Here is a 12348-nt window from a genome sequence, read left to right as displayed (position 1 = left end):
TTCCAGTAAATAAAGAGCGGGGTTCTTAGTTCTCCAGGCTCGGCAAAAACAACAATCTATACAGATTCATAAACTGTCATATAATCCCAAAAGGGTATAAGTATCCTTCACCGTGGATCTTTTAAGACCTAATGTCAGACATGTGACTCAAGTCAAGTTACATTAGGTCCATATTCAGGGAAAGTCAGATAATCTTACCTGCAGTGTCCTGTTTTATATGAACTATAAATTGAATCACTGATGTTGAATCATTTATTTCTTCATTTAGACTCAAGCACACACGATGATGATCTGATCTGATCCAGAGACAATCAGGCAGCATTTAGAGAAGCTTGAGTGCAGTCACTGTCATGACTGGATGACACTCGCAGTGTCCCGTCACATATTTGCTACTGATGTTAATAACGCTGACATAATGTCAGCATTATTAATGCTTCATATTTCATATTTTTAAACTAAACTGAAGTTATTCAGTCATCATGTCTCAAGTCATTTCAACTATTATTATCTAATATTTTCTGTCAAGTCAACAGAACTCAGCTCAGGTCCACATCGGCCTTATGTACACGTCTGCAGTTTGTCTTGTAATGATGTAACGATGACAGGGGAGGTCAAGATAAATAAAATAAAAACTTTACATGCATCAAACCTGAACAATTGTTCAGATGCATTATTTTTATGATTCGTCATGTTTTTTTTTTTTTTTTTTTTTTTTAACCACTCCACTAAAATATTCCTACATGTTCAGAACTTCACGTTTCAGGCCCAGCTGTGAGCAGACATTTTGTTGTGAATGCATCATGGTTCCTGTTATTCAATCAAACGTACTGATTATTTACATTATTTATGTTTTATCTATCTAACGCGTCCATAACGTCTTATTTTGAAATTCACGACCGGAAGTACTGTTCCGTATCTTGGCGGAAATCACTCGCGAGATTTGCGACTTTATATATTTGAAACAAACACGGAAACTGTGTTTGGACTTATTTTTATCATGAGGAGAAGTGAAGGAAACATTTTAGAACAGAAGAGAACTCATAATAATAATAACAATTATTATGAAACGATACTTTAACTTCCTGTCTGCTGGGTGGGCGTGGTCTCCTCACCTCGCGTTGGTTACCTGAGAGACAGTCTCAGAGACAGTCTCAGAGACGGCCAGACTCGTCTTAAGTCTTAGTCTGTGTCAGGTGAGACAGCTGAGTCACTGTTCTTCTTTGTTTACTTTATTGTCTGTGATGAAAATGTGCTGAGTCACTGTTTATTGACAGAATCTGTGTGTGTGTGTGCGCGTGTGTGCTCATGTTCACTTCTCCAGACCAGTGACAGGTCTTCCTGGTCCTGGTCCTGGTTCTGAGTCCTGAAGCTCTTATGGGAAGCAGCAGTGTCTAAACCCACGTGACACAAATACAGTGATTGAAGGTAAGAAACACTGTTTATACAAGTATGTGACGTCATTCAACATAATACACGACTCACTGTTACTGTGTGTGTGTGTGTCTGTGTGTGTGTGTGTGAGTGAGTGTCTGTGTGTGTGTGTGTGTGTGTGTGTGTGTGTGTGTCTGTCTGTCTGTGTGTGTCTGTCTGTCTGTCTGTCTGTGTGTGTCTGTGTGTGTGTGTGAGTGAGTGTCTGTCTGTGTGTGTGTGTGTGTGTGTCTGTGTGTGTGTGTGTGTGTCTGTCTGTCTGTCTGTCTGTGTGTGTGTGTGTGTCTGTGTGTGTGTCTGTCTGTCTGTCTCTGTGTGTGTGTGTGTGTGTGAGTGTCTGTCTGTCTGTCTGTGTGTGTCTGTGTGTGTGTGTGAGTGTGTGTGTGTGTCTGTGTGAGTGTGAGTGTGAGTGTGTCCGTGTGTGTGTGTGCGTGTGTGTGTGTCTGTGTGTCTTTGAGTGTGTGTCTGTGAGTGTGAGTGTGTCTGTCTGTCTGTGTCTGTGTGTGTGTGTGTTTGTGTGTGTGATGATTAAGCTGCCTATAACCTGCCTTTAATCAGATATGCACACAGTCCAGTCTCAGTGTGTGTGTGTGTGCGTGTCTGTACACTGTGTAACACTGTGATGAGCTCATGTGTTTCTACTGATTGACTCTTGATGAGTCAGCATAAAGGCTGCATTTTAGGAGGACAGTAAGAACTATGAAATGTTTCACAAACATTCAAGTGACACAAAAAAAAGTACAATTCAGTAAAGTAACTCCGAGCACTGAGGAGTGGGTTAGTGTGGGCGGCTGTGGTGCTGTGGAGCAGGTCGTCCACTAATCAGATGATCGTCGGTTCGATCCCCGGCTCCTCCAGTCTGCATGTCGAAGTGTCCTCACTTACCAAGACATTCCAGGATATGTGGATGTGCTAAAAGAACATGCGTATGAACATCAGCTGTGATTTGTCCTCCAGTGTTTGTGCTGTGACACCATGAAGCTCACATGGCTGCCATCCTCTCTGCTGCTGCTGCTGGAGGTGAGCTGTGTGGATCTTCAGGAAAGCAGCAGGCCTAATTTTGTCCTGCTGATGGTGGATGACTTAGGAATCGGAGACCTGGGCTGCTACGGCAACACAACGCTGAGGTAAAAGCAAATTGCTGTTGCCTTTGCGAGGCTGGACCGCTCGAGTGTAGTTTCACTGCTGTGTGTGGTGTGATGATGATTCACATGGAGTGTGAATGTGCTACAGTGTCAGTGCATTCAAAAGAAGAAGAATCTCTGCTGATATGAAATGTTCTGAGAATAATGTAATAATAAATATCATTTTGGACAATGATGACATTTTAGTGTTCAACAGAAATCAGTAATCAGAAATCAATCTATTATTATTTAGATGCCCTGATGCTTTTGTTAATGGTACCTATCCAGAGATGTATAAAGTACTGGAGTAAAGGAGTGGAGTGGAAGTACAAGTGCTATATCAAAAAACTGACTTGAGTAGAAGTTGAAGTGTTCTTTAAACACCATACTTAAGTAAAAGTACTAAAGTATTCAAAAAAATTGTACTTAAGTATTGCAAGTAGAAGTATGTAAAAAAATGCTACTCAAGTACTGAAAGTAAAAGTACAAGTAAAAGTACAAGTACAAGTACTATTGTTTATATTATTTCAAATATTTATTAAGGCACAACTTCTAATGTTACAGTGTTACAATGTTCATGGTAGAGTTCTCTGATTTCCCATGGTCTGTGAATGCGTCTGAATGAATGCGAGAGCGAGGGGGCGGGGCAGCAGGTGAGAGAGCGCACCTGGGTGAGTCAGGGTAACGATTCAGCACATGAAAAATGTATCAAGTAAAAGTATTAAATTCATCAAAAATATGTAGTGCAGTAAAAGTGGAAGTTGGGGAAAAAAATAATACTCCAAAAAAGTACAGATACTGCATTTTAGTACTTAAGTAAAGTACTTAAGTAGTTCCACTTCGTTACTATACATCTCTGTACCTATCGTTATTCCAGCCGCCTGACTCCAAATAAAAACAGGTACTTTTAATCCCCCCCAAAATATACTGAGGCTGAACTTGCAGCTTGGGGGCCCCCTGGTGGCTGCAGGGCCCCCAGTGCATCGGCATAGTCCACATATTGCAAGAAACGGCTCTGGGTGTAAGAAAAAAATCTACAGATCTGCATATATCTGTGAAGAAAACCAAACAGAACTGTTCTTCTTCAATTCTAGATTCATTTTATGTTTAGTTCAGATTTGAACTATATTCAGAGCCTTCTCTCTCCGCTGAACAGCCTCGTCCTGCGTTACAAAAGTACGATGTTAAAACAAAAAAGCTGGAAAGTACAACGAGAAGAAATGCCCGAATTCAAATGGATTGTTTTAATATAAAGAAATTACCGTTCTGATATGATCAGGCAAACTCATCTCTGATGAAACATTCACAGGAAATCATTCGTCTCAATCAATTACAACAACACAAACTTCCTGCTGTTCACCAGCTGTTCTGTTCTGTTATTGTTATGCATGGAACGTAATATATCATTTAATATAATATCCATAAAATATGCCGCTTAGTCATTTTGCTCGGTGCTAGAAAAGGGAACCACTGCTTCACTTCACTGGGTGAAGGCAGAAATCTCTTAAATAACACTTAGATAAAACCTCAATACTTTTATGATATCAAACAAAGTGTGCATGGAACAGATTTGATTCTGGTTTACTCTGTGATCAGTTTTCCCTGTGCTGATGAATTGTGATTTGCAGGACCCCCAATATTGACCAGCTGGCGCAGGAAGGGGTGAAGCTGACCCAGCACATCGCTGCAGCGAGCCTGTGCACTCCCAGCAGGGCGGCCTTTCTTACCGGACGATACCCGATACGATCAGGCCAGTTCAGAGACACCAAACAGATCTTTACTGACTGACAGGGTGCTTAATGTCGGCCTGCAGGCGACGTCCACGTGTCACAGGAAACAGATTTTTACTCCACTTCCTGTGGAAAGCTCATTTATTTAGTAGATGAATTATTTAACGCAATGTATTTAGATGAGGTCAGTCCACAGACACACAGTACGCACAGACTCAACTATAAAATGAACAGTGTTCAGTGCTCTAACACTTGTTTTTCTCTCAAACAGGTATAGCCGGTACCAACAGAAATGGTGTATTTCTATTTAACGCAGCATCCGGAGGTCTCCCTGGCCGCGAGGTCACATTCGCTAAGATTGCCAAACAACAAGGCTACGAGACGGCTCTTATCGGTGCGCTGCAATTATCTTTAATTTCACACGTTGCTGAGTGTGACTCTTTTAGAGTGCTCGCTTCACATTTGACACATTTGTTGATTTGTTCTGCGCTAAAGGTTTTCAACTGCGATCATACAGTGACTGTGTGTTTCCAGGAAATTATAATCTTTTAAATTCACATGGAGGTTGTAAAAAAAGATTTCTGTCACTGTTTATGTAACTGTGTCTTATACTGCGATATCAATATGTATTCAGAGATCAAATAATCAGGCAGGAATGACATCGGTGCTACAGTCACTAACAGCAGAGTAAAGCTCTCATTCATCTGAATATGTACGCGGTGCAGACTAGGGATGCAAAATTATGGGAATTTTCAAAGTTGGAAACTTTCCATGGGAATAAATGGGAATAAGCTGGGAATTTACTAAGGCAAGGCAAGGCAAGTTTATAGCACAATTCGTACACAAGGCAATTCATAGTGCTTTACAGAGGCAAGGAAAAACATTGGACATTAAGACAAGCAATAGCAATAGAAATAAAAAATTAAAAAGAGAAGAAAATTTAATTAAAAACATCAGAATGTCATTTAAAATCATTAAAATAGCAAATTTGAAAACAATTTAAAACATTAAGCGAATCACTGGATTATGATTAAAAATTCTTTAAAAGTTCTTCAAAAGAGCTCAGCCATAAGCACGTGAAAATAGAAAAGTTTTTAACCTGGATTTAAAAGTGCTAAGAGTTGGGGCTGATTTCAGTCCTGCTGGTAGTTTGTTCCAGTTGTGAGCAGCATAACTGCTAAATGCTGCTTCACCGTGTCTGGTTTGAACTCTGTGCTCCACTATCTGACCTGAGTCAGTAGATCTCAGAGCCCTACTGGGTCTATATTCTACTAACATTTCGTTTATGTATTGTGGGCCTAAACCATTCAGTGATTTGTAAACTAGTAGCAGAACTTTAAAATCTATTCTGTGGCTAACTGGGAGCCAGTGTAAAGACTTAAGAACTGGGGTGATGTGTTCTGATCTCTTTGTTCTGGTCAGAACTCGAGCTGCAGCTGTTTGATACTAAACTGAAGCTTGACCCTTAACAGGGAACTTCAATATAGTTGGAAAAATATATTTTGACTTTTATTTTTTTTTGTAAATGTAAATGTACTTTATTTATACAGCCCTTTACAACAGTCCTTTCGGTGTACCAAAGTGCTTTACAGTAGATAATAAATAACGAGAACAATAGGTAAAAAACAAACAAAATAAAAACAATAATATCGAATAAGAAATGATAAAAGTGTCATCATACTACTGGGTGTTAAAAGCCATCCTAAATAAGTGGGTTTTTAGCCTGGATTTAAAAAGGCCCAGGTCAGAAACAGGACTCATCTCGATGGGGAGCGTATTCCAGAGCCTGGGGGCGGCGACGGAAAACGCTCGGTCACCCCAGTGTTTATATTTTGACCTGGGCACTTCCAGCGACAGTTGATCTTTAGACCTCAGAGCTCTAGCAGGATTGCGGACAGTTAAAAGCTCAGATAAATACGACTGGGAGACGCCGACATAAAGTGCATTACAGTAGTCTAACCTAGAGCTTATTAAAGCATGGATGGCTTTCTCTAGGTCGTGATGGCTTAAAAACATTTTTACTTTGGCCAGGAGACGCAACTGAAAGAAACTAGTCCTGACAACGTTGTTGATATGTTTGTCAAACCTGAGGTGACTGTCAAAGGTCACTCCCAGGTTTCTAACGGTTGAATTCAGCTTAGAGGACAGGGTGCCGAGGCCAGCCGTCACAGTATTCCCAAATACGATACACTCAGTTTTGTCATCGTTTAAATTAAGAAAGTTTTTGACTAAAACAACCAGGTTTCATGCAGGTACACTTGAATACCTGCTCTTCCTCAACCACACGCACATAGCACACTGCTTACTGCAGGACTATTGAGGCCACGCCCCCTACCTGCACAGGTGATTTCTGTACCTGGACCACACTTTAGAGCCCAGAGCACACAGAGACTGTTGAAGACACCCACAATTTACAGTTAATTCCCATTCATTTCTATAATTCCCATGAAGTTTTTGAATATTTCTATAATTTCTAAAATGTAAAGTTTCCATGAATTTACTTGAAACTTCCCACCCCTTTGCACTCCTTGTGCAGACACATGGAGCTCACTTGTTGCAGCTCGCCCAGCAGGACTTAAGAAGCTGACGTTCTCGTGACATTCAGCGTTCACGCGTTGTTCTGTCTTTCCTCTGTCATTTCCTGTCATTCCCAGGAAAGTGGCACCTTGGACTGAATTGTGAGACCAGTGACGATCACTGTCACCACCCCAGAGTCCACGGCTTTAACTATTTCTTCGGTACGCCCATGACCAACACAAGGGACTGCCAGCCTGGACACGGCACTGTGTTCCAGATCCATAAACATTTACCATATAGGACACTGGGGATCATCCTGGTCACTGCATCCTTCCTCCACTACAGCGGCTTCATCACCATCCGCAGACGGCTGATTGTGGGCCTGCTGGGCCTGCTGGTCGTGGTCACAGGTCTGATAGTAGGATTCATCATGGCTATCCCGTACTTCAACTGTGTTCTCATGAGGGACCACCGAATCGTGGAGCAGCCATTCACATCCGAAAACCTGACCCAGAGGATGACCCATGAGGCAGTGGACTTCATAGAGAGGTACATGAACTGTCACATTGTTTATTCTACCGTATTTATTTTAATGCTGGTAATGAAGCCGTTTTTCCTGGTTGTGCAGGAACTCCGTGAGGCCTTTCCTGCTGTTTTTCTCCTTCCTACAAGTGCACACAGCCATGTTCGCTTCAGCAGCGTTCAGAGGAACGAGCCGCCACGGCATCTATGGAGACGCTGTCCATGAAGTGGACTGGAGTGTAGGTAGGTCAGTTGCTTTGTTTAAAAGAGACGTCATTCTTTTCCTTAAACAGCTGGCCACTAGTCAATAGAACTCTAGATAGTCTTATTATCACGTGGGTCTGCTTCTCCGTACGGGTGGCTGGAATCTTAAATGGAAAAAGGCATTATGGTGCAGACTCCAAACTTTTATGTTGAACTTAAATAGAACTTCTTTTATTATGAACTTTCTCCTGGTACCACATGTTATTTCTTTGTTGCAGTATCAGATTTAGAACCAGAATCAGAAATACTTTAAAAATCCCAGGGGGAAATTATTTAATTAGATCTAAATTAGGAAGAAGAAGATATACTTTATTAATCCCCTCAACAGGGAAATTCTTTTAAGATATACTTTATTAATCCCCTCAACAGGGAAATTCTTTTTTTACTCATTTTTTTTATTTACATGCATTTTTTTTTAACCCCAAACACACATATAGTACAAGTACAAGGCTCATAGACATGCACATGTGGAGAGATGGGCAGCCAGCCAGACCGGCACCCTGAGAGCAGTTGGGTGGGGTTCGGTGTCTTGCTCAAGGGCATCTCGGCAGTGCCCAGGAGGTGGACTGGCACCTCTCCAGCTACCAGTCCACCTTCCATATTTTGTTTCCATGCTGGACTTGAACCGGCCACCCTCCGGTTCCCAAGCCAAGTCTCTATGGACTGAGCTACTGCTGCCAAATTATTATTTAGATACAAATATTCAAATATGTTTGCGGTCATGGCAACGACACAAAGAAAGAAGGCTGTCCACCAATCAAACGCTGGAAAGTTTGACTTGTCTTAAAGTCTCCTCTTTGCAGATAATTGAATCAAACAAAGTGTTTGAACGATTAGTCTGACGTTTGACATCTCTCTCCTGTTTGTCCATTAAATATGACGCCAGTAGTTTTTATCAAATGGTACCCAAATGAGAGGCACAGGGGGACTATTTTTAACAGTGGATGAATCCACATGTGGTGCTCTATGGAGTATCTGGGGCAGCAGCATGGTGTGTGTGGGATTGAGTCAATATAAACTATGGTGTGTGTGTTCATGATAATGAAGGAACATGTCACCCGGTGAACAGTGTGACTCATTCATGTGTTTTTTTGTGTGTTTTTTTTTATAACTTTATTTTTTATTGGTATTTTACAACAAATACATGCAGATCTTTATACAAATATATTCTCTCATACTGTATATCTTACGTATGCATGTAGTAAACATAGTGAAGAACAAACGAACAAAAAAAAGGAACAATAAAGATGGGCCTATTAAGAGGGACGACCAAAATCACCTATCTTAGCATCTGCAAAACTAAATGTTTACATCTTTTTTCCATTTCGCCCAGTTTTTTTTATACAACTCTTCCTTCAGTTTCAATTTATATGTCAACATTTCCATCCCTTGTATTTCTTTAACAATAGACAACCATTGCTCATTATCTGGTGTATCTGGTTTCATCCAGTTCCTTGTGATGGTCTTTTTTACTTGCAATAACATTGATGTGTTTTTAATTGGTTTTTGGAAACAATGGAGCTTTTTTTTAGTTTAGTCTTAAGTATTTTTTAGTTGTCCAGTTTTTGAGATCCACATCTCACAGTCAACAGTCTATAGTGTGATGGAAAGCTTCATCGTATTGCGTCAGCGGACATGTCAGGCTGAGCTCAGCACATGAAGCTCAAAGTCTCTGTAAGGCGAGATACCACAAGAGGGAGGTGAGACAATGCATCATTTGTAACAGGGAGGAAACGAATCTTTAGGGAGGACGTGGTCTCGGCGTGGACTGCAGCAGATGGCGGCGTTCACGGGTTATTTATAACCAAACTCTTTTCAGAAGGACCTTTACATTTTATGTACATGCTCGCATAAAGTGGCTTTTTGTTTCTGTGTGTAAGACAGCAGCTGTGACTTCACTGAGAGGCTCCTAAAGCTGGATCTGCACGAGCGTGATGCTGTGATGCACAGAAACATTGATCCATTCGAAGCTGTACAATCTTTGGAACAGACACATTAGAAGAAGAAGTGACATACTGAGACCTTCTTCATGTCTTTGTATCTCAACATTTAATCTGGCTTATTTTAGATTTTGGGAAGATTAGTGGTGTTTAGCTTTTTCATTTACTTCCATGAGGGGCAGACTCAGCCAATCGTCCATCTCTGTGTAGTCATGATCCATGAGAACCTGCAAGATTAGAAAGCACTTTAATTTAGACCTGAGCCAACCCTAACTATAAGCTCTATCAAAAAGGAAAGTCTTAAGTCTACTCTTAAAGGTGTTGACCGTGTCTGCCTCCCGAACCCAGAATGGTAGTTTGTTCCACAGAAGAGGAGCCTGATAGCTGAAAGCTCTGGCTCCCAATCTACTTTTGGAAACTATAGGAACCACAAGGAACCCAGCGCCTGAGAGCGAGGGTTCTAGAGGGGTAGTAAGGTATTATGAGCTCTTTTAGATAGATGGTGCCTGACCATGGAGAGCTTTGTAAGTAAGGAGAAGAATTAAATTCTATTCTAGATTTAATAGGTAGCCAATGCAAGGAACGTCTGATTTTAGCGATGTTCATAAGTGGAAGAATGCAGTCCTCAAAATTTGTTTTATGTGGACGTTAAAGGCAAATCCTGATCAAAACAACTCCAAGATTCTTTACAGTGGAGCTGGAGGCCAGGGTGATCCCATCTAAAGTAACTAAGTCTTAGAAAGAGAGTTTCTGAGGTGTTTGGGTCCAATTACAAGAACTTCAGTTTTGTCTAGTTTAACATCAGAAAATTTCATCCAAGTTTTTAGCTTACTGATTAGATTTACAGGTGAAGTGTTTTCTCCCATTGTGTTTGGGCGGTTAGTCAGTGTTTTGACATTAAAATAGTCAAAAATCAAAATATATCCAGGTTTTATTCCGTGTCCTGGATTCGCTTTTGTAAAGAGTCAATGAGGAAGCTATCATGCCTTCAGGCGGAGTTCTGTTGGTGGCAGCTGATCCATGACTGGCCTCTGAACGTCTTCACAGATGTTTATGACAAAGAACATGAAAATGATAATTATTCCAAGTCTTTTTTTTTTTTGTTAACACAAGCCCACGTATGCGTCTTTTGTCGATTCTCTGAAATGTTTCAATGTTTTGGTGAATTCTACACACTCACATGGACGATGTCATAAAATGTGTGTGTGGGTGTTTTCTTCCCATCTCAATGAGAGTATGGAAGTGAAATACCTCAAAAAGTCTCAACGTTGTCCAGTGCATGAGCAAACCGGTGCCTGGAGTGTGTTTCTTCTGTAAACCGGTGAAGCAACACCAGCTGCTCCTTCATTATCAGAAGCCTTTGTTGAAATGCTTTGAAACGGGCCACTTTCTCCCTGCTCTAATTGCTTTTCAGTCTCAAGGACAGCCTCCACACGACAGGAGCCCACAATGGACTGAATTGGGAGGCTGTTTTTTCCTAATGAATGTGTAATACCCCAATTTTTTGAGCTTGAGGAGATTGTGGTCAGCAAAGGGGGCGGGCAATAATTGCTTTGTGTTTTGCGTGCCGAATGGGAGAAGAATTGTTGCTTCCTTTTCTTTTTGGCTTTTTTTTTTTTTTTTTTTTTAATATTAAACTAGAAGCTTAATGCGGAGCCATTGTCCAGAGCAAGCTGCAACAATAGTTAAAATGTAATATATGATAGTTGTGTTTCACGACTGCTGTAGAAAGGTCAGTCTGCACTGACACAGCCCAACGGCACATGCATGGAAATCAAACTCAGCGTGAAGTTCCTAAAAGCTGCATTAATTCATATACAATATATGTATTGTTAAAGAGTTTTTGGAGGCTGGAGGACAGTCCAGGACAGAGCTGGCCCGTCAACCAGTTAGTCTATCTGTCCCCGTCTGTGTTTTCACCTCGCAGATGTCGCAGATCCACCACAGTGTCAGAAAGTTTTTAAGAGCGGAGACGACTTGACTCTTTTGTACAGTCCAGTTTATTCTTAATACATACAGACCCTTTCCAAAAAATTAGAATATCATAGAAAAGTTAACTTATTTCCATATTTCCATTAAAAAGGATAAACTTTCATAGATTATAGATTCAGGGCCCACAATTCAACGATTTCAAGTATTTATTTGTTTATTTTTACATATTTGGGCTTCCAGCTCAAAAAATCCATGAAAACAGGAATTCAAAAAATTAGCATTTACTTTCTCATTTTTTTAAGAAAAAAAGAAAGAAATTAGGATCACACAAATCAGTCAAATATAGTACTTTCTAAACGATATGTCAATGTTCAATACTTGGTTTGGGAATCCCTTTGCCTTAATCACTGAGTCGTGGCATTGAGGCAATCAGCCGTGTCATTGCGTGGGAGTTATGGAAGCCCAGATTCCTTGATGCTTGCTGTCAGCTCTTCTTTGTTTTTGGGTCTGGTGGCCCTCATTTCCCTTGATAATACCCCATAGATCTCAATGGGGTTTAGGTCTGGCGAGTTGACTAGCCAGTCAAGCACTGCAATGGCATGGCATTAAACCAGGTTTGGTGCTTCTGGGGTATAGCAGAGGCTGGGTCCTACGCTTCCTACGTTGGCTCGGCTCAGAAGTGGCTTGACCCGAGGAACCCGACAGTTGTAGCCCATCTCACGGATGTCTGAATGTGGTGGTTTCTGAAGCTGTGACTCCCGCCTCATTCCACTCTTTCTGGATCTCTGCCCAGATTCCTGAATCTGTCTGTTTGAAAATCTGCTGAAGTCCACGGTCACTCTTATGCTGGTGCATCTTTTCCTGACACTTTTGCCCTTCCACTAGACGTTG

At 41.1% G+C, this 12348-nt stretch overlaps 1 protein-coding gene across 2 annotated transcripts in view; it reads left to right on the top strand.

Moving 5' to 3' along the window:
- Nucleotides 1-975: 975 nt before the first annotated feature.
- The window catches only part of sts (steroid sulfatase (microsomal), isozyme S), a 27997-nt gene continuing 16624 nt past the window's right edge, over nucleotides 976-12348 (top strand). Inside the window, exons 1-7 of one of the 2 annotated variants that reach the window (XM_019273133.2) lie at nucleotides 977-1193; nucleotides 1322-1425; nucleotides 2386-2555; nucleotides 4181-4302; nucleotides 4554-4676; nucleotides 6937-7348; nucleotides 7428-7564. In XM_019273133.2, coding sequence (XP_019128678.2) covers nucleotides 2404-2555; nucleotides 4181-4302; nucleotides 4554-4676; nucleotides 6937-7348; nucleotides 7428-7564 — 946 coding nt within the window. In that variant the 5' untranslated portion in view covers nucleotides 977-1193; nucleotides 1322-1425; nucleotides 2386-2403. Of the gene's footprint in view, nucleotides 1194-1321; nucleotides 1426-2385; nucleotides 2556-4180; nucleotides 4303-4553; nucleotides 4677-6936; nucleotides 7349-7427; nucleotides 7565-12348 lie in introns of both variants that reach the window. The other variant, XM_027291790.1, reaches the window with a different exon arrangement.

Source organism: Larimichthys crocea, chromosome XIX (genome assembly GCF_000972845.2).
Source record: "Larimichthys crocea isolate SSNF chromosome XIX, L_crocea_2.0, whole genome shotgun sequence".
Taxonomy (NCBI): domain Eukaryota; kingdom Metazoa; phylum Chordata; class Actinopteri; family Sciaenidae; genus Larimichthys; species Larimichthys crocea.
The sequence above is the reverse complement of the archived record's forward strand: the minus strand, read 5'-3'. Positions and strand labels throughout refer to the sequence as shown.